The sequence below is a fragment of the Parasteatoda tepidariorum genome, chromosome 5 (genome assembly GCF_043381705.1).
Source record: "Parasteatoda tepidariorum isolate YZ-2023 chromosome 5, CAS_Ptep_4.0, whole genome shotgun sequence".
Classification (NCBI taxonomy): Eukaryota; Metazoa; Arthropoda; class Arachnida; order Araneae; family Theridiidae; genus Parasteatoda; species Parasteatoda tepidariorum.
Genome location: NC_092208.1, coordinates 68212204 through 68235577, shown reverse-complemented (window position 1 = coordinate 68235577; position 23374 = coordinate 68212204). Strand labels below are relative to the sequence as shown.

The 23374-nt window shown below is 31.2% G+C and overlaps 1 protein-coding gene across 3 annotated transcripts in view; it reads right to left on the bottom strand.

The window, feature by feature from the left end:
* Positions 1 to 12401: 12401 nt before the first annotated feature.
* LOC107454584 (homeobox protein PKNOX1) overlaps positions 12402 to 23374 on the bottom strand; it is a 32709-nt gene continuing 21736 nt past the window's right edge. For all 3 annotated transcript variants that reach the window (XM_016071824.3, XM_016071825.4, XM_043040135.2), the window contains exons 7-10: positions 22896 to 23026; positions 20444 to 20520; positions 20131 to 20363; positions 12402 to 13793 (exon numbers count right to left, since the gene is read on the bottom strand). In XM_016071824.3, the coding sequence (XP_015927310.1) occupies positions 13585 to 13793; positions 20131 to 20363; positions 20444 to 20520; positions 22896 to 23026 (650 nt within the window). In that variant the 3' untranslated portion in view covers positions 12402 to 13584. The remainder of the gene's footprint in view (positions 13794 to 20130; positions 20364 to 20443; positions 20521 to 22895; positions 23027 to 23374) is intronic.

Below are 23374 nucleotides of genomic sequence, written 5' to 3'. Positions count from 1 at the left end.
GTGATGATGGTTAGCTAATCTAATGCTATATAAAGGAATACATGGAGTCTCCTTTCAAACTTGCAAAGGCTCTAGGGAGCAATTTTTATTCCAGAAATCATATTTAACAGAAAAGTATTTATTTTGATCAGACCCTTTTCTGTGGACACAGCCAAAACTAAACAAACAAAGGCATATTTTGAATACCTTAATTCTAAATATACGCAAAAGGGTATATTTAGAATTGGTAATCATTCAAATGTGTAGGAGTTTGACAATATTCCCAAAGGAGAATTTAGAAATCACTTCTGTCATAGGACGCATTTTAAACAAGCAACAACAAAAAAATTGTGATACAGATATTCCTTACAGTTCATGAAGTTTATTAGAAAATGTATTTTACATGAATTGTTATTTAGTTTGAATTGGAGTGCTGCAAAAATATTTATTTAAACAAGTAACGCTATAAATCAATATGCTAATACATAAATTTATGTAACAGTTGGAGAAGTTTTTTGTGCTGAGTTTTTGATCATGAATCGAGATAGCATTTGTGTATTTAACTTGCGTGGTTGATAACACATTAAAAAAAAACACAAAACTGAAGCTAATGCATTGTATGCATGGAGAATCGTATAAAACTAACCATAGTTATTGATAGGGGTTTGAAATTCTTTCTTTCAGTTTAACTACCAACGAATTTGAATAAATTGGTCGACTACAAACGAACTTATTGGCAACTCCATAAGCATGGTATGATGTAACCCAAAATATAACAAACCGTATTTTACACAATGATAGCGAAATAAACGAACGATTGAATTTCAAAGTGACTGGATCATGCTATTGGTCGAAAATGACATCAGTACTTCTGGGAAAGAGGACGGTGGTGAAGCGATTTTGGAAAATTGCATAAAATAATGCTTTAACAATTTATTTTTTTATTTTCTTTATTTCTATTTAATAATTCATAATGGGATACCTGCAAGTGACGCAGTGGGGGTATCTCGATCCTGATTGGTTTTTGAAACGTGGCCTACCTCTTTTACGTTTTCCCTCCGGTGCCCAAGTAAGTGCAATGTTAGCTAAGTCTATCTCATTTCAAGTGAAGAGTATGCCCAGTCCATATCCATCTCCTCTTCAAAATTTCCTCGTGTGCGGGTGGGTGACCACTTGGATTAGTCTGCGTAGGGACCAAGGATGCGCGGTATCGGTCCTCGTTAAACTGTTCTACCGTAAAGTATTCGACTTCGCATGCAGGTCGTCAGGCTACCAAAGCGGGGGTGCCATCCCCTCCGCAGAGGATCAAAATTGTGATGGCATGTCTTCGAATCATCCTCAGGGATATTTCCCAGACCGTCACCAATAGCCCATTCTACAGCTCTAGTGCGACGTAGATGAACTACAACAACAATCGAAATTTCCTTGTGAGATAATTTTGCTTTTGACTAGTAGATCTTTATTTGAAATTGTGTTAGTCCAGAGATTTTTAAAACTAATTCTTAAACATCCGTTCAGGAATGTTTTAAGTTTTGCGGACATTCCAACATTAGGCACCATACAAAAGTGTAGAGCGAATAACAGCTTTAAAAACATTTATTTTTGTGGTGATTTTCACATTTGAAGCTCTTTATATTACATATTGCGTTGAACACCTATGAAATTGTGGCCTTCAATTGGACTTATCCTGTATTTTTACTGGAATTAGCCAAAATAAATCAAATTTTAAATTTGCTTTCTTTTGGCGTTTACAAAGATTGCTACTGAGAAAGCATATCTTTTTATATCTAGGTCATTGAAAAGATCATTTGAAGACATAGAACCGACTTTTTTCAGGAATTCAAGAAGCTCTGTTTTTCAATTTGCGGATAATATCTGGAGTCACGTGGACTCAATGGTTATGTCATTTGATCTGTTATTGTGAAGAATTAAAATCAATTCCCAGTGGCGACGTGAAACCCACCAAGTTTCAGGTTAACAATTTGTCTGAGAAGTTAAGGATGTCTGTGCCCAATGCTGATCAAAATCACTCTAATGGTCGGGAAATTGTGGCGCCTTATCCTCTATAACCACCAGGCCCACAACGGACTGTGACGGGAATGCTTTAATAATACACATATACCATTTTATTATATTTTAATCGAATCACGTTTGGCCGCGTACTTTCTCTCTCTGCGTATGCCTGTTAAGGTAGAGGGGTGCGATTGTTCTTGCTTTCCAGTGGCGCCATCTATGGCCAAGAATTCGACTTCTGCCACACTCACACGTCACATCCGCTTATAGGGCGGACCCATTCATTAATTCATCCACAGATCATAATTTTGACCTGAATCAGAGAACGATCTGACATCAATTCAGTACCCCCAGAGGTATTGATTTGCTATGAGAACATGGGGGACTTTGCGACTCGACAGATTTAACGTACATCAGTCACCATTTACTACACGGAGAGTTTTCGGCCGGCGGGGTTCGAACCCACGAACTCGGACATGGGCCCAGCGCCCGCGCTACCGACGAGGATCTCCCGACCTCGCCGCGTGCTTTAAAAAGAGAAAGCTGGAATAACTTTTTACATTTTTAGCTTTTATATATATATATATATAATATTAGGAGGCTTCGCTCAAAAACCCCTTTGTTGCCTCCCAATTATCTTTTTCTTCCTCACAGCGGTGGTCGTAAAGACACGGTTCTCACTAAAACACCGAAGTCAAGCATCAATGTCAGCGGTCAGTGTGCGGGTGGGTGACCACTTTGATCAGCCTGCGAAGGGACCGACGGTGTGCGAAATCGGTTATCGTTCTACCGTAAAGTGCTCGATATGGCGAGCAGGTCGTCGGGCTATCAAAGCGGGGAAGCCATCCCCTCTGCATAGGAACAAAATTGTGATGGTATGTTTTCGGATCATCTTCAGAGGTGTTTCCCAGACCGTCACCAATGCCCATTGCGTAGCTCCTGAGAAGCATAAATAATGTCTATTCTACTACTTTTCCCACAATGGTCAGTGTTTTTCAATAAAAAAAATCAAACGGAAAAAAATCATAATAAATTATGTAATTATTATGGTTTTATGTAAGATAAGATCATTTTATTAATATGGTAATCGTAGCAAAATAAACGATTTCTTGAATTTGAAAAATGATTAACTGTACTTGAAAAAGTATTTAAACTTAAGAATACAGAATCTGTAACACAAGAAGAAATAAATGAAAGTTAATTTTACATGTTAACGATGTATAATCATAACATAATATGATATAACGCTTTACATTAGAAACAAATTTTACCTCCCTTAGGTACATATATATTTTTAAAAAAATTCCGGCGATATCTATTGTCTCACTTTTTTTCACAGTTGGTATCAAGACGAGAGCAAGCTTATAAAATGAAGCTCTCGAAACAGATGAACTTCTCTACAACAGTGGATTAATAATCATTATTTGAACAAAAAAAAATCAAGGAAAAATCAATTAAAATTGCATTACCTTTCGAACAACCTTCGAATTTCAACTCTTCAGGCAATAGATTGACTAACATGGCATTTTTGTGTACAAGTTCAGTACTTAATAATCCTCGAACTAAATATCGAATATAAATTTTATTCCACCGTTTTCCCAGTATAATTGCAATTTTAAGATAACAACATATTTATTTGTAACAAGTGGATATTTCTTTGTTAACTACCAGGATCAAAAGTTAGACAGAAAAAGAGGAAAAGCATAATACTCCTTATAATTAAAATTGATGTCTCAAGGTCACATTTTCTACCTTCGTCGCCTTGGTAACGATGTGACAGACAGCAACGCTACTCTTTTTATTCACACGTCGGTTGAGGAGTACCATAACTCATAGCTGTATAATACAATATTATTATAATAACGTACTGATGTAGGGAAAAGGCGAGATTTGTGGATACCATGGTAATGGAGAGGGTAAAATCGCGACCCTTTTTTATTCTTCTTAAGGCCTTCACTCAATTCATTAATTATCAATGTCTTCTTAAAATTTGAAAGAGGGTATATCACGTGTCTGGAACGTGTCTGGAACTTTTTTTTTATCAAACTTTCGCCACTTTAGAATTTTATGAAGGATACTTAGTTCTTTTAAGCTATAGTTCATATTTATTACAAGTAAATTTTTCTGCAAAAAGGTACTTGCACTTCAAGAAGAGCACGTATGCTCATACATGTGAACTATGAAATCAGCGCCAGTTTAGTGTTCATAAGCAAAATGCCGCGTTAAATTTGAGCTAAGTTTCTCCGCATAAATTAAAATGTTAATTACGCGAAGTTAATTAAATACAGCCCCGTATCGCTCATCAAATTTGTTGAAGTATAATTCTTTCTCGTCTATGTCTTTTACTTAACTTAGATTTATACGTGAAAAATTATCCCATTGGATACCTGCAAGTGACATATCGTGTGCATATCGATCCTGATTGGCTGTTGAAACGTGGGATTTGTTTACGTTATCAGCTGCTCTTTCCATTCTATTTCGAGTAAGCCAAGCCAGTCTAGTATCTATTCTCTTAAGTGACACATTCTATAATTTTTCACAAAAATTTTACTTAATAACAGAGACAATGAGTACTAATGTGTACCTGTCTCTGCCATGTAAAGCATAAACTATGCTTCGAAGTTGCCAGATGCACACAGTAAAAATAATAATGGATATAATAAAATGCACTGATGGGGGGAGGAGAATCCTAACACAAGCAAAAAATATTGTAATGAAATTTCGGCAATGCGTTTGTCTGGGTAACATATTTGATGGACTAAAGTTTCAAGAATTAATGCAATTAAAATGCAGTTAGTGCAATTAAGAGAAAAACCATTTCAAATGTGAAATGCTGGTACATTAATAACCGGTGTATGCACCAGAATTTTGATTGCAAGCATGTAAACAGGCATGCATTGTGTCATACGAATGCCGCTTATTATTTTGTGGGATGAAGTTCCATACCCGTTGCACTTGGTCGGTCAATACGGGGATAGTCAATGCTATTTGTGGGTGACGCTAAAAAGTTGTCGCCCAATGATGTCCCATACGTGCTCCATTGGTGAAAGATCTGGTGATCTAGCACGCCAAGGCAACATGTCGGCATTCTGTAAAGCATGTTGGGTTAAAACAGCAGTATGAGGGCGAGCGTTATCCTGTTGGAAAATACACCCTTGAATGCTGCTCATGAATAACAACAAAACAGGTTGAATCTCCAGGTTGACTTACAAATTTGCTGTCAAGGTGCGTAGTATAACCAAGTCGATAGCAGATGCTCACCTGGCCTCTCTTTAACCAATATACGGCTATCACTGGCACCAAGGCAGAACCGACTTTCATCAGGAAACACTATAGATCTCCACTCTGTCCACCAGTGAGCTCTAACTCGAATCTACTCAAGTCGTGAACGGCAGTGGCTTGAATGGAGTGGAATGCATGCTACAGGGCGTCTCGCTAGGAGCTGTACTTTAAGTAGCCAATTTATAACAGTTAGTTGTGTCGCTGCATTGCCAACTGAATTTCTGCTCAAATTTTTGATGCAGACGAAATAAGGTGAGCCACAGTCATACGTGGTATTTCCTCTGAGTAGTGCCGTGGGGCAGTCCAGGACCCGGTCTTCTTGAAGCTGTACCTTCCCCTGCGTTCACCTTCCAATGAGGTGAACCGGGTTCGAATTTCAACGATAGCTGAGCGATACGAATTCCGGATCCGGTTTGCACTGACCACAGTGATGACGCGAAATATCCTGAGTGGTAGACGGATGATGGGTTAGAGTCCCTTTGCTTCAGGCTAACCGTGGGAGGTTCTCGTGGTCTTTCTCTCCATGTTACACAAATGCGGTTTAGTTCCATCAGAAAGTCTTCCACGAAGGCAAATTTCTCCCAACATTTAATCCAGGAGTTCCCTTGCCTACTGGATTGGCTTCAAAATTACGAGGCTACGGAGTTGAACATTAGTGGTCGTAAACCCAAAAAATTGGGTCGGCTGTTCAACGACGATTATAAAGTAAAAATCTTGCACAGTGAGCTGTGTTGGCTCAGGGGATAGAGCGTTCGCCTTCCAATGAGGTGAACCGGGTTCGAATCCCAGCCATGGCTGGTGGATACGAATTCGGCTCCCGGCTCGCACCAACCACAATGCTGACGTAAAATATCCTCAGTGGTTGACGTATCTTTGATCAGAGTCCCTTTGCCGTCAGGTTAACCGTGGGAGGATTTCCTCTCCATGTGACGCAAGTGCGGGTTAGTTCCATCAAAAAGTCTTCCATATTTATTGAAGGCAAATTTCTCCCAATACTTGATCCAGGAGTTCCCTTGTCTTCTGGATTGGGTTCAAAATTACAAGGCTACGGAGTTAAACATTAGTAGTATTAAACCCAAAAATTGAGTTTGATGTTCAACGACTGTTATAAAATGAAATAAAATCATGCACAGTATATACATTTCTCTCCAGTCTTTCTGAAATATCACGGAAAGGAAATCCACCTTCTTGTAGCCTTATTACATGACCATGTTCGAAATCCTTGAGCTGTTGATAATGGCTTCGTTGTTTTCTTACAGGCATTCTTGATTAACAGCCAACTACTATGTCAATATTTAACGAAAAATAATCTTTCGAACTGTAGAATACGTATTTAAAGCAACCCAGATTTTCATGTTCACAGTGACGCTTCTAGTGTCTAGCACGAAATTTAAATAGACTTCTTTCAGTAGTATAAATAAGACTACGAAATTTAGTTTATCTAGCAAAACTCCTTCTCGGTGTGTTGGGATTTTATTATCTGTCAGTGTACATAAATAATAAATCTAAGTTAAGTAAAAGACGTAGCCAAGAAATAATTATATTTTAACAAATTCGATGTGCCACACGGCTTAGCATTTAAGTAGCTTCACATTAACATTCTAACTTGTGGAGAAACTTAGCTCGACTTACACACGCCATCTTTTTAACAAGCAATCAGTTGGCGTTGAAGTCATAGGTATAGTTTTCCTACAGTAACTCCCATCGCCACAAAGTCTGAGGCCGTCTGCTGCTATGGAAACAAGAACAGCGCATTTCAGAGAGGGTAGCTTCTCTTCTCTTTAGGGCTAACTCAATAGATCGAAGAAAAAGATTCCCTTTCTCTCGCCGTCCTAAACAGTGACCCCCACAACCCTATTTGAAATATTTAAACCTTGTTACCATACTTTCCCCCACGGGTCCAGACGAATGGCTAGGGGATTTCTTGCCTTAGACAAACTATAAAGGGACTGTGTAGCAGTGACCTTCTTAACGAGTTGCAAGTAACCAATTAAACTGCCACAAATAAAATTAGTGGCATGTTAGTTTTTAAATTAGTAAAACTTTACTTACTTTATTATAAAATTTATAAGAAAACTCCAAACCAAAAATTAATAATGATGCAAAATGCAAATGGTTTTTGGGAAAATACAACTTGCTTAGTTGACTGAGGACCTTGGTTGACGGAGTCAAGCTAAGCACAGATGGTGATAGGGGTTGAATTTTGTCTTAAGATTTCCGGGTTACTATTTTTACACCTAGGCTTGAAAAAGCATGCCATATAACAGGGGTGGTCAAGCTCCTTGATAATCGAGTCATTTTCCAAAATTTGAAATTTTTCGCGAGCCGCAATTAAATACGTATTTAAAAGGTATTACATTTTTTTACAGAAATTATATTTATTGAAAACATATAAACACATTTATTTTACTTCTCTTGATAATTTGCGACAGCACTTAGTAATTCTTTGAGATGCTGGTTAGTTAATACTGATCGGTGTTTGGATTTCACGAATTTTAAAGTAGAATAAAATGATTCATGTAAGTACGTTGTTCCGAATATTGAAATAATTCGACAAGCAGCCTTTTTTAATTCAGGATACTTCGATTCTGGTACAAATTTCCAAAATTCAGTAATCGACTGCGATTTATATTTTAATTGTAGAGAGCGTGATCGTCTTGAATCTCTATTAATTCTAATTCTCCAGATGCTTTTGGGGTTATAATTATATTAGAAATAAAAAATTTACCTTGAATTATGTTAATTTCAAGTGGATTCAGAAAAAAATCAAGAGACGATTTAAAATGTTTCAAGTCTTGAAATATATTTTGGAATTCCCTCAATATTCCTTCTAGCTTTTTTATATACTCATTGAGTTTTTCTTGTTTAATATTGGAACCAATTTTTTTAATTCGAGGAAAATAACAAAATTTTCATATTTGTTGTCAGTAATTTAAAAGACATTTTGAAACACATACGGAACGATAATAATTTTTTTAAATATAATAGCTCAAAAATGAAAAGCGAACTCGGGTACATTTATAGAGAGCCACAAATATTCCTTCAAAGAGCAGCAGGTTGCCCCCCCCCTGCCATATAATGTTATTACAATAGCAGTGTTTATCATAAAACATATTATTTCACTTTAATTTGCAAAGAAACAAATAAGAGGAGTTCGAAAAACTCCGCGAGCATGCTGTGATGTTACCTCAAAAATAACAAACAGTGATATTTCACACAAATATAGCCAAATATGAGATAACAAGCAGAACATGGCAAGCCTTTATTTACACTGTGATATTAATTTTTATAAATCTGCTTTTAGACTCACGAGACCTGTTAGAATTCATAAATTACTGAAAACTCTAATGAATGGTAAAAATTTGGGTTAATTTGAACAAAAATCACAATAATATACTTCCTAGAATATTAAGTCTGTTAACACATTGCCTCGTAAGCATAACATAAGACGGATTACACCAGAAATTTTCTAAATTTCATTCGGTTTTAGGAAGCTTGTTATTGTTTACATGCAGTCAACCAACTATATCGTAAAAAAAAAATGCAGACGCAAAATATATATACTATTATAATACAGACTGCATAGTAATGCAAAATATAACTATAATAAAACTATTGTTTTTAACTCAAAATAGAAACTGTGATGATTTTATTTACTTCACATCATTTTTAAAGAAAAGAAAAGAAACAAAACGCTTTTTTGTCAAAGATTTCAAATTTATTAACAAATGCAAAAGTCCTTAAAACTTTTTACAATAACAAGGGTTGGACCAATTCCAGCCACAGATTCAACATACTTCTTCTAGCAATTCAACAAGGATTTTTAAAAGCTAAGTTTTATGTACATATAACTACAAGTTTTATAGTAAAAGTAAAAATTTACCTGAAATAAACACTCAAAATAATCATTAAAAAAAATCATTAAAAAATTGCACAACACAAAAATAAAATGTAAAACTAAAAAGCTGAGAAAGTAAAAATATTCTTAGTACCTAAATTTCTTTTATAGATTATGTTAAATTGTACAGAAAATCTTAGAAGAGTTGATACATTTTTTGGACTAGATACTGCCTATATTTTTTTTTAAATACGAAATAGTTCCTAAAAGCTTGGCTTGGGAGAAAAATTTAAAAATAAAAACAGAACAATGAGGTGACAACGTTTTTCATAAAATTATGCATATTTGAGTACTTCAACATAATTCTGACTAATAATTCTATTTCATAATTTTCGCATCTGTACAATTAATACAATCAGTATAAACAAAGTTTTTAAATACACTTTAAAACTTAAAAAAACTAATTTACATAACAAAAGTGCATTCGTGTTCGAGTTTTATAAATAGTTATTAAGTGAATTAAAATTTTTACATCATATTGTTAATTTCACACACTTTAAAATTAATCATTAAAAATATATACTGTCACTTTCAACTAATAAGCTAAATTTTCCATTAAAACTTATGAGAATCTTCTATATTTCTAACTAAAATGAACAATTTAAGTAGTAGAAATAAATATTGAAAACTGTCAAAAATCACCAATTGGTTTACAAAATTTTTAAAAAGAATAAAAAAAATAATTTTTTATCTGAAGCTTAAAAAAAAAATAGCGTCATTCAAAATCAAAATTTGATAAAAATAATCAGTTTTAATAAATTAATTTTTAATGTTACTTTTTTAAAGCAATTAATCATCAAATAATAAGTAAGGCATAAGCAAATGAAGGTCTTATTTAAAACAGTTGGCAAACTCTACTAGTTAAAAAATATATATTTCATTTCAGAGTATTTCATTTTTATACAAGTCATTTTTATTTAAAACCAGTGTGTCTGCATTCACAGCTTATTAATGCTGTCAAACAGAAAGCACCACAAATCTGACAAGAAACTAATTAGGATTTAAGGCTGTGCATCTGCAAATTGAACATAAGTTTGAATTAAAGATAAATTTGAGCAAAATCGAACATAAGTTTGTTTAAAAATTAAATATGACCTTCAAAAGTAATAAATCTTTCTCTAAATGAAGTATAATTAATCAACAATTTCGAAGAGCTTAGTTAATTTAAAAAAAAAAGTTTTGCTTATCAAACTCACTAAATATTTTTTAACATATACTCTAGGTACCCATCAAACAATGAATTAAAGTTGCGACTGAACCACTTTGTCAAGGTCATTAAATACTTAAAGGTCAAGGTCATTAAATACTTTTTAAATTTTATACACAACTTTTTTTTAAACTTTAAACCAATTGAAGTTAATATTTTCATCAATGAAAATTTACTCTCATAAAAATTATAAGAAATACCAATATTAAGATTTACAAATTATTTTCCTCATACAAAGTTTAAAATAAATTTTCATCTTTTTATAAAAGAATTAAAACTATTTTTCACACCCTTTTTATTATATTCTACAGAAATAATTCGTAAGAAACCCATTTATAATAAGGGTGATTTGTTTAAGCTTGATGGGTAAATATTTTTATCCTGTGAAAAAATAAAACTTGAATTTTCAGATATCCCATTAAATTCAATAATTAACAATTATTTTTAATAAGTATACAAAAGTAACTTATTAATAAATAACACACCTGTACATGTCAGTAATATTTAAAAATCATAACAAGTTTCGAAAATTTTAATTTAGAAAAAAAAAAACAGATAACACATAAATACCACATTCATTTAATTTCACCAAATTATACTGTCCACTCAGTAATAAATAAAATCAGTTGTTGCATTTATACAATCTTCTTGCACTGGTATAATTTAATTTGCACATTAATATAGATTGGTGCAAACTGTGCAAGGTTTTATAAACTTATAATATTAAAAAAAAATAATAAAAATAAGTAAAATTGTTTCCAGATAAAACTAAAAATAACAAATCCTGATTATAACACTTTTTTTTTCACAATTTAAAACTATCACGTATTTCAACATAAATATATTCATCTCACTTTTCATACAAACAGACAACAAATAATTGGAATCTAAAAATAAAAAAATAAAAAAGAATTATTACTTTTAAACCAGACACCTAAAATTTCCTAGAATAAATTTTGGAAAAAAAAAGTTGTTTTAGGTTATAAATGCAGAATGAACAACTATATATACAACTATCAATTATGCTAGCTTCAACACTAACTTCAAAACAGAGTTGAATTTATAGTAATGGATTAATATTTATTATAATCCTATATAATTTTCAAGAATAAATATTTTGCGAATGATTTTTAAGAACATTAGACACTTTTAAAGGAATTGTGAGTGCCACAGAATTTCTAATAACACTCATCATTATTAATCTTAAAATTTACAATGTAGAGAAATGTGCCACATTATACTGTCATAAATAACAATAAGTAAATTACAATAATAGTGCGAGGAATAAGATAACAATGTATTTCAGTTATACAATTTCTTGGTTATTTTTTGCTCGAAAAGAAAAATAATATTGAGTAATTCAGTTTACACACAACTTTTAAATCAGAGCTATATAGTCAGTAGTTAAAGATGCTCAACTTTTGACTCCAACTTGAGCTTGATCAAAATTTTCCCTGACTCACAGGAAAGTATTAACATTATCATTAAGTAAATATGCTAACCTCAAATTACATAGTTCTATTTCTTATTACGTAGACAAGGGGGCAAAAAACTCTTTGGAAAAAGATCTCCCGATTTTTTTTTCAGACAGTTTTTTATCAATTGAGTGTGTTTTTTCAATAATTACTAACTAATATTCCAGTCATTTCGTATTCTTATAAAAAAATATGTTAAAAAACACTCATCCTTATCATTAGAACTTAAAGTTTAAAAAAATAAAAATACATCAGTCATTTAGATATTTCAAACTGAAATGATCCTTACAATACTCACGTTTCTTTCAAATTAACAAAATTCTCTGGAATTTCCCTGCTATGTAGCCACTCAGATATGATTAACATGCATAATAGCATTTTATAGTATAACATAATTAATTTGTAAGTTAATTCAACAAATATTTAAAATTGTTTAATAATTGCAATGAAATCTAAGTTATAGTTTTATCCACATAGTAACAAATATCTGTCTAAATAATTTTAATAAGATCAAAGACTTTTTTTTTTTTTTACCAACAGGACTTAATTTTTAACTAACTGGAGTAAAGCAAATAATTTGATTCAGATTCCTGTGAAATCGTCCAACACAGACTCTATAGCCCTGATTTAAATCTCAATTTTTTTTAAATAAAAAATATAAAAATACAAAGCTAATAGTACAAATATAAACAAAATATACATCAATTGATAAAAAAATAAACACTGAATAACCATCTTTATCATACAAACTAATTCACTGATAAATAAAATATCTCCCTAAACTGAAAGAAATTTATTCAATAAAAAAAATCAATAATCTCACACTGTGTTATTTTAAATAAGCTCTTTCTGATTAAAAATAATAATAAGAATAAAATCACAAAAAGACACATACACAATTTCAACAACTAAAACTGAACAAAAATGCATACATCAGAAAGTGTTCTAACCAATAAATAACAATTTTGCTTTTATTCACTCCTAATTTAAACTCATGAGTGTAATTATTACGTGAATCACAACAATTTATATGCAAAAAAATACCTAAAATGATCACTTTAGACAAACTACTCATTGAAAATCGAATATTCTAATAGTTTCCTTAAGAGAGTGATGGAAAAGGAACAGTATTAAATTTAAAGAATCAAAATGTGCCCATTTCTAGACTAGTCACTAAACTTTTTTTAAGTTTATGTTCAACCCGCAAAATAAGACCTGGAATCAGACCTTAAAAAAACTATAAAACACTGTTTAATGAACTGAATGATTCACTATAATTGTAAATTTTTAATCTTTAAAAATAGTATTGGCAGTTTTACTGTCATGTTTATTAAAATTTCTACCGAAGTAAAATAAGATAAACTATTCAATTAACCAAATATGCAACTTGAAACTGAGAGTTTTTTATACTCTAAAAAAAGCTAATAAAAATATGCATAGTAATTTTTCCTGTTATAAAATGAGCTATGCAATTTAAATAACTAACCGGCACACTTAAAATTGTAAATGTTTAATCCTTTAAAAAAGCTAATAAAATAGTGTGGGTTATTTTAATTCCAAGTTAATTTAAAATAGGCTCAATAAACTTGAGTGAGTAACATTTTATCACAAAACAAAGCCACTTTCTGATGCATTTGATGCTAAAATAAGTATACTCCATTATAAGTTGAAAATGAGATATGGTGATGGCAAAGTTTTATAACAACGCAACAACAGTTTTAAAAGATTAGCTATCGCTTATCGTCGTCATCGTTTTCTTCATCTGTACTTGTGTTACAGCTCATACTAAGATCGTCTAAGCTACCGATTGAGGGAACTTTATTAGCATCTACGTCAGAGCAATTTTGGCTGATATTGCCGTCTGGAGAAGAGTGACCTGTGTCTGGTGTCGTACTACTGCCACCAGCATAATGATTCATATGCTGGTTTATATTCATGCCTGAAAAACAAAGATATTAGTTTAAACAAACGCAAAGCCGATTTATATTAAAAAGAGAAAGACCTGAAATTTCTGTAAAATTAATATAAAAATATGGATACAGATACAATTTCATGTTTCATCATTAACGACAAAATATTCCCCATATAAATTAAACGTATACAAATTAGAGGGAAAAAATTAAGAAAAAGTATAGTTTATTTCTATAATTTAATTTCTCCACTTATATTGCATAAAACATTGCAGGATTTCAAAAATCATAAATGGTAAAATAAGGTAGCTAAAACATTTTGTTATAAATTTATTTATGGTCATAATACTTTTAAAGACCTTTCTAACAGAAACCTTGTAATAAAAGGCTTTGTGATAAATAGAATATTCTCCGTATCATTAAAATTACGTGTAAAACATAGCATTACATATCTGAAATAGTTCAATATTAATACTTTAAAAAATTTAAATGCAAATAGTTTAAAACACAAAATATGCAACAGGAAAAAAAATTGAAACTATCTAGAGAAATTTAGAAATAAAATCCAAAAAATTCATTACATTTGGTTTGCTTCAGAGAATGTAAAGTTAACATTGTTTATGGAAAATTACATTATATAGATCTTTTACTACATTGCTCTGATAATTTTATTCACCACCACTTAATTCGAAATAAACTTATAAGCTTAGTTAGAAGTAATACAGATTATAATATGTAAGAATTAACCCTTTGCTTATGGCTGGTACAACATATGAACCACATGTGATGATACAACATGATATATCGTAAGCAAAGGGTTAAAGTGAACATAAAAACATGCTATTAAATTTGTCATAACCTGATTCAGACTTTCACTTATATGCATGGAATCTATATTAAACCAAAGAGGGTTACTTTCTTAAGCGAATCAAAGGAAAAACTAATTACTAGCTAATAACAGTTTCACAGAAAATTTTTACATTCCTCAATACCAATCTAATTTTATAAAGAAAAAATATGTATTAAATTTTTTTTTAATATTATTATGTTATGCAGCTCTAAAAATCACAATTACATACAAATCACTTATGGTTTAAAAACCTGCACTATTCACTTCAAAGCAAAACACAAAATGTAAAAGCAGATATTTAAGACACTGCATTGCCATATTAAAGAACAGGAGTTCATTTTCTGGGTAGCGATTTCTAGCCTATCCAGTTTTAGATTTATGGGCACCAGCTTTTCAGGGAAGTAAAGTCGACTAACGAGCAATGCCGAGTACGTTGCTATTATCATAGAGTTGGTCTCAAAATTGTGCAGCTTTAACCTCCTGGTACACAAAGCTGCTATTCTGGGGATACTTTAGTTTTACAACATCCAAAAGAACAATATAATAACAAAGAACAGAAATTTCAGGACAATGAGAAGCACCATCATTTATGTAGAGCAGGGATGGGCAAACTTTTTTGGTCGTGGGCCAAAAATTAAGAAAAAATTTGTTTGGTGGGCCAAGTAAAAACTTCCAAATTTAAATTTTAAAAAAAAAACAATATTTAAGTTTTAATTTAAGTATTTAGTGAGATGAATGAAATTTCAATTTCATTTTTAAAAGTTCCTTATATGAGGTTCGAAGTGAGATGTGCTTACTTTAAGGAACGAGGCTAAATGCTTGTTTGTTAGTCTACTTCTAAAATGATTGTTTAAAATGTTCATAGTTGAAAACTCTTGTTCACATATATATTTAAGATTAAGCAAACATAGCACTGATTTCCTGAGCATGAAATATTAAGATTTTGGGTACTAGCTTTTGGTAATGATTTGTAAAATTCAAACATTGGCATATGTAGAAACAACTGTATCAGATGATTCCTAGATTGTCCTCTCGTTGGAGCTTAAAATGCGCAGTCTGCCACACGTGAAGCATAATTCACCTATATTAGATTCCATAAGTTTGCTCCTCGAGAAAGACAAACGCCAATCTACAGCTATTCTATAAGGAACTTCTGCTTTCAACATTTTACCATTTGAAGCTCTCTGTGCTATTTCCATCCATTTATTTGTAGAACAAAAATAGAGAAAGTAAAAAAGGTCATCAGTACTTTGTTAAAAAAAAGAAAGAACATAAATAGCTTTAAAAAAGTCGGCAAGAAAATAGATGCATATTTTTTATATTTACCCTGGATCGGCAAGTTAAAATTCTATCCGCGGGCCGGATAAAACCTTCCGACGGGCCACAGTTGGCCTGCGGGGCGTAGTTTGCCCATCTCTGATGTAGAGAGTCAAAATGAAGAGAAATGCAATAAAATAAAACTTTAACAAGTTAATGAGAACAAAAACTGACCAATGAGGAGAGGGCAATAAAAGAAAATGCAAGTGTCAGAAATACTACCAAATGGGAAATAAAAGAAAAAAAATTTTGAAGGAGGATGGACAACATAAGTACTGGGAAAAAAATGCAAATACAGAAGTAGATTTCTAATGATCTAGAAAATTGGAATAAAAGGAAAGTCATCAGCATTCTCCGGAATATGCAAGGATTTACAGAAATCCAGATAAGTTGGTGCAGAAGAACTGAACAGTATGTAACGATTTTAGAACAGCAATTCTGCTTACACACCAAAAACCATTGAGGAGACATGAAAAAAAGTTATGATGGTAAATTATAATTTTCCATCGCGAAAAAATAGGGCACTAGAAGATTTAAGTAAAGAAAACTAAACTTTAAAAAGAAAAAAGAAATAATTTTCACTACTGCAAAAAATATAAATAATGCAAGAAACAGACAAATTTAAGGACAAATTTAAAACAACTATGGGGACCAACTCAGACGGTTATCACTGAAGAAAATTAAGTCAGAGTGTCATCAGGGATGAGATTGGTCAAAAGGCAAAAAAGCTGAATTTCAACGCGAGTAAATCTTATGTGCATGCAATCGTTTAATAATAAATTCCAGATGATTTAAGATAATAAATAACTATGTGTTGATATAAAATTGCGTACTAATTTATTAATATATGAATAATTACATCGACAATCAACATTTAGTAAAAAGTAAAATTACAAATTGAAAAAAAAAGCTGGAAATTATATTTTTCTTGATTCACAAAGGAGTCAATTATTACTGCCTAGTTTAGCCCACTAAAGTACGGAGAACATATATTAACATTTCATTTTTTTATTAAAAAATACTATCACGTGATTTATAGCAAAAATATCAGTAACGTATTCTCATCCAGTTTTGCTGATCTTGTAATGCCTATATATCTATACCAATAATCGTCGATAGAACAACTGCCACCTATATAGCAATTAATTCAAGAAAAAAACTTACTTCTTATAAGAATTGCGATAAATGATTTTAAAATCGTGTGAATACAAATAGCAATCTTGAATTTCGAAATCGCGTGAATATGAAACCCGATATTGGAGATCAAAAATGTGAAAATACAAATCATGATACCTAATTTTTAGATCGAGTAAATGCGAATCACGATACATAATTTCCAAATCGCATGAATATGAATCAAAAGCCTCATTTTTAAATCATGTGTGAATATGAAAATCGATGTTTGATATTACATCCACATAAAGGAATTGCTACACTGGATTTTAAGCTCACATGAATACGAATCGCTACATAGGATTTTAAAAATGCGTAAATGCAAATAGCGATACAAAAAGCTTGTGTAAGTTGACCACTTGTGCATTGTTTTAGTGGTCAAGTTAGACAAGTGGGCAACTTATAGAGGGGGTGGGTCATTGTTTACTCTTTTGTTTCCTACATCATGTTGCTACATATTTAAAAAATTTTTTACTTGACTTAAAAATTTTATTTAGCAAATAGCAAAATGAATATCTTAAGAAATGTGTTTGAACCTGAATGAACTTCAATTTGTTACTTATACCTCTAATATTTAACTAACGTTTTTAAAAAAATTATTTCGTTAGTTATGCATGTGAAGTGTTTAATAAAACTAATTTCTTAAAATATCAGAACACGAAAACACGTTATTTGAAAACTTTAACAAAACAAAATTAATTGAACACTTCAAAATTTATTCTGTTATTACTACACTTACAAACCCATTTATTACAAAAATATTCCCTCATTGTTGTTTGGCGCTGTTGTTTAGACTTTACATCAGCCTAATGTTTTGAAAGAAAGAAATGGTCAAAAGCTAACCCCCTACAGTTTCCCCAAATGGTCAACTCACAAAAGGGTTTAGATTAGCTTTTTACACTATTTCACCAAACAAGTGAAATTTTAACATACATTGTAAAATGACAGAAAATTTTCTGAATTTTTTTTTCTTCTGGTCAACTAATGAGGGTTTTAGAATAGAATTTCATAATACTCCTAGACAAAATTGACTTATTTCAGTGGTCAACATACAAGATAGACAGGTAGTCAAGTTACAAAGGTTTTGCTTCTTTATATTATACAGGAAAAATTCCGTTCTTGATAATTGAGGTCAACTTATGCAGGTGTCCAACTTACAAGGGTGGTCAACTTGGCAGGTTTCACTGTATTAGATTTTTTAAATCTCGTAAATAAGAATCCCAATGCACAACTTTTAAATCAGGTAAAAAAGAAAATTGATGTTTGATATTAAAATGCAGTGAAGTCTGAATTACGAAAATATGAGCTATCTGGTGGGCAGGTAAAAATGCGGAAAATCTTATTTTTTGCACATAGAAGTGGTGAAAATAGCTAAAGTTATTAAAAATGTGGAAGGGTTGACAGCTATGTAGTGTGAATTATCTGTTTATCTCTAAAAATCGGAAAGAAATATAATTATTTTACTTCAACAGCTGAATTTTCAGAAAAAGCAGAATATTTATAAAAAACTGAAACTTTTAGAGAATCAGAGTTATTTATAAAAAGAATCTCATCCCTACATAAATATAAATGAGATATTTATATTGGTTTAAATAGAAACACTTTTTGTAAAAAAAAAAAAAAAAGATTCAGTAATTCAAATGTCCTGGATTATCAGGGCGGACAACTTTCAATGCTTTCGTTCGTTTAGTGGTGGTTAAGTTTATGTTTAATAGATAATTTTTGTTTTGTAAATTTCATTTAAAATTATTTTCCACACCACTACATGTAAATGAGTCAAAAGTTTATTTGGAACACAACTTCGCTCTAACTCTGTCATGGTAAAAATTTAAATATTCTCAAAATTACCAAAAATTCTGGAAGCTTTAGATTTCAATTGTCTACCACTCTATAAAATATTTTTCAAAAAGCGTGGTAGTTTGAAAGACCTGTAGTTTCAAAAGTAGAACGGAATGACAATTAGAAGAAACAAACTTGAGCATATGATTACAGATCTGGAAAGGTTAAGAGCTTTTTGATTTATTCAATGTGACAAATCAAAAAGAAAGTCAACAGTTGCAAGAAATTTCATAAACACAACAGCTAATTTTAACAGCGAAATATTCAAAGATTACAGAAATTTAATTCATTAGAAGAAAATTAAAAAAATTTAAAATCACACTTTTTTAAATTTGAGAACTAATAAGTTAAACTTCGGATAACATGGTGAAGCAACCAAATTATCAAAGGTTTTAATTAGAGAGTTTATTTACAATGCATGAAGAGCCATGATGTACATCATCTACGATTTACCTTGTTTTTCACATTTAAACAAACTCTCCAGAGAAAATGAGAATGTCTATGACAAATATCTAGAATTTCGGTTATAAATTTTTAAATTTAATTAAGCTGATTTGAATTTTTTTTAAATAAACAACAGCATTAAAAAGAATAGTGTGAGTGAATAAAATGCCTAAATGACATTTTAGAAAAAAATCAGATTTCTTTGGAATAATTCTTATTTAAGTTTAATTTAACAAGACAACAATCATTTCATTTTTTGAAATTCTAAAAATTTTAATTTTCATTCATAAGTTTGATCATTTGTAATTTTATCATTCATAAGAGTTTTCTGTAATTTATAAATTCTAACAGATCATGAGCAGAAAACAAATTTAAGAAAATTAATATCACAAAATAAATAAAGTATAAGGTTTGCCATATTTTGAGGGTTATTCCTTATTTGGCTATAATTGTGTAACATATTGGCGGCTGTTATTTTTTGGGTAGCATCAAAGCATGCTTGGGTGGTCTCCACAAATCATTTGTTATTTGTTTCTTTAAAAGTTAAATAGAATGAACACATATTATGAACACTACAAGTATAATAATATTGAATGGCCCACTTTTCCAAAATTAGGTGTAAAAATCAATCAGAAGTTGTAATGCAGAAGTCTTATGACGACTAGCACTATCTGTGCTTATTTTTACATTGTCATCCATCCATATAGTATAAAATGGTGCTGAATATAAAATATTTTTTTTACCTGAAGTACTTGCTTGAGGATCACCTGGATTAGTAAGTTGATTGTTCTCATCAGAAGGACTTCCTTCAGAGTCAGGATTTTGAACTTGAGGCTGAATAGAGGCAATGTTTTCTGGCCAAAATCTCTGAACAGGTCGATTAGATTGTGTTTTTGATTTCTTAGACTTGTGGTTGCTTTCTGGGTTGGAGGCATCTAACATGGGCTGTAGAATCCTGCGTCTTGCATTAATAAACCTACAAAGAATAGTGAATTAATACATCTAATATACATCTAAATCTAATGAATGATACCTAGAACAAACTAGATATCTCACCAGTTATTAACTTGCAGAAGCGTTAAGTTGGTCTGATGAGCAATTTGTTTCTTTTCATCCTCTGTTGGATATGGGTGCTAATAGTAAGAGAAAAGAAATAAATTAATGAAAATCCAAAATCATTACTTTAAATGTTTCTGTAAAATTGGAATATTTTAATAAATGTGTTTGACTAGAATTAGAGAAAAAAATTTAAAGAAAAAATAATAGAGAAAAAAATTTAAAGAAAAAATAATATTTTAAAGTTGATAATTAATTTAATAGAAAAGACCAAACAGCTTATTTATATTGTTTAATAATACAGAACGTTTGAAAGATTACTGGAGAAACAAAAAGTCTTTGTTGCTTTTATTTCTTCTTTGGTGGAGACTATGACACAAATGGCAAAAGTTTTTGAAACATGGCAATTAGCTCAATTGGAAAATAAATCAATTCTATAGAAACTAAACATCAAAAGAGCTAAATTTATTTTTCATCCATTTTTTAAGAAAGGACTGTTATTTCATTTCCAGAAAAATAAATAATTCAAATAGCCAATTCTCAAATAAGAGTGTCATGACAATTAAATTTCAACAATTTGGAGGCAATGTTTGCCTTAAGGACGCAGACAAGATGTCACCCATGGATCTGATGCTGGGTGGGTTTTAAGCCATCATTGGAATAGAATTTAAAACCTTTACAATAACAGATCCATTGTCAGACATCCCAAAAAATTTCAATGTAAAAATTTCCTTATTTTTGGCCCAATATTTTTTTTCATTAATTGCGAGAAAATCAAACTCCACTGAGTCACCCCATCTCATCCGCGGCCTTCCCCCGCTTTCTTTTTCCGCTTTCTAAAAAGCAGTATCTTTTTTATTGTGTAGTTATCACTCATTCCAATCACGTGGGCGATCCAATTCATTCTATTTATTTTTATGTACTTAATTATATCAGGTTGTTTATAATTCTTGTACAGTTCAAAGTTAAAACTCCTTCTCCAGTTATTGTTTTCATTTACACCACCAAGTATACTCCGCAAAATCTTTCTCTCAAATATTGCGATACAATTTCCCTCCAGCTTTGTCATTGTCCAAGCTTCAGAAACGCATGTCAAGACTGGCCGGACAAGAGTTTTATAGATTAAGAGCTTTGTTTTTCTAGAAAGAAACCTAGATTTAATAAATCTTCTCAGCCCATAGATAGCCCTATTCGCCAGATAGAGTTGGTTTTTTATTTCAGAAGTAATTCTGTTGTCAATGGTGATAATTGATCCTAAATAAGTAAAACTCCTCACTGTTTCAAATATATAAGAATTTATTTCAAGATAGGGGTCTGGGACTCTGTTTCTTGAGAATAACATATATTTTGTTTTCTCTACATTTATAACTAAGCCCATTTGCCTTGCAGCCACCTGAAGGGCAAAAAATGCCTCTTTCAGGGCAGGAAGGGAACGAGCAATTATATTTACATCATCAACATATGCAAGTAGTTGTACTGATCTAGTAAAAATGTGAAAATGTATTGATGTTTGAATCACGAATAACTCTCTCATGTGCAATATTAAAAAGAAGACAAGAGAGAGAATATTTATATAGATATATATTTCATAAATATTTAGATTAAATTTTTGAAGTTATATGCATCATTGCAAATAACAATCAAAGTCATTGATGCAAGTTACAAGCTTATTGCAATACTTTCTGGCAAAAGGTGTTCAAAAATACTTATTTTCATTCCTAGTTTATTGTTGGTTCAACCTTAAACCTTTTCAAACCTTTAAAATTTAATGATAAATATGAAAAATTGCATGATCTTAACACCTCTAAAGTTATGAAAAAAAAATTTTCCTTATTTTTTATTATTATCAGTTTGAAAAGTAAGCATATTTTTACTTATCATTGTTCATTCATCAATATTGTTTGGCTAGCTAAAGCCAAACATAACAGCCTATAGCTACATAATACCAACCCAAAATCCACATGGGCTATAATACCTATCCAAAATATATATAAATTTGGATAGGTATTACACCACAGTTTTTTCAGTATATATTTCAATATTTTAAGAACAGGTGAGTTTGGAGCAACATTGTTCAGCAAGCTAAAAGACCACAGTGAGCTATAGCGCCATAAAAGAAGAAATTTAAATATTTAATAAAACTTTCCATCATTTAAAAAAAATATTCATAATATAAAATGTTATTAGTGTTTGGGGTTGGCCATGGCAAATTACCAGTAAACAAAAAAGATCAAAATGAATTTGAAAATTGAATAGCACAATGGGAAACTTACAATATTTTATAAATATGGGCTATTTTGAAATATTTATTTTACTATATGTTGGCTGGTCCCTAAAAAGAAGCATTTTAGCTAGTCTGCCATTCTATGTGAGTTGCATAAATACTTTAATATCAATTAAAAATTGACATAGTTAGGAATATAAAGGATTTATTGCAAAAACTAATACCAACCACAATGTGTTGGAAAAGCCAACTCCTCATAATACTTGTGGCGTGCTTAGGTAACACACCTCTCTTTTGCTTCTTTTTACTCATTATATCGTCGTCGTCATCATCACCACTAGGTATTAGAGGTCTTGGCGCTGTAAGGCAAAAATTTAAATTATAGGAGGAAACAAATAGGCACATTATAAATTTGGGTTAATATAAAATACTCTATTTTTTCCTTATGAAATTCAAAAAAATTAAATGAAGAAAAATACAACCACAGTGCTTAATACTTTAGATCTGTAGACAGTTTCAAGCCTGAATTTAAACTAATTTCTACACTAAGGCAACCATAATTGATTGCTTGAGCAAGATGCAATCTTAATTGAGATACAGTAATTGTTGAGATAGGGATTTTCAAATACTTAAGAGAAGGAATGGTTACAATAGATCAGTATGGAGGACTCTTTTAGAGAATTCAAGAATTTGAAGCCAATTTGTAG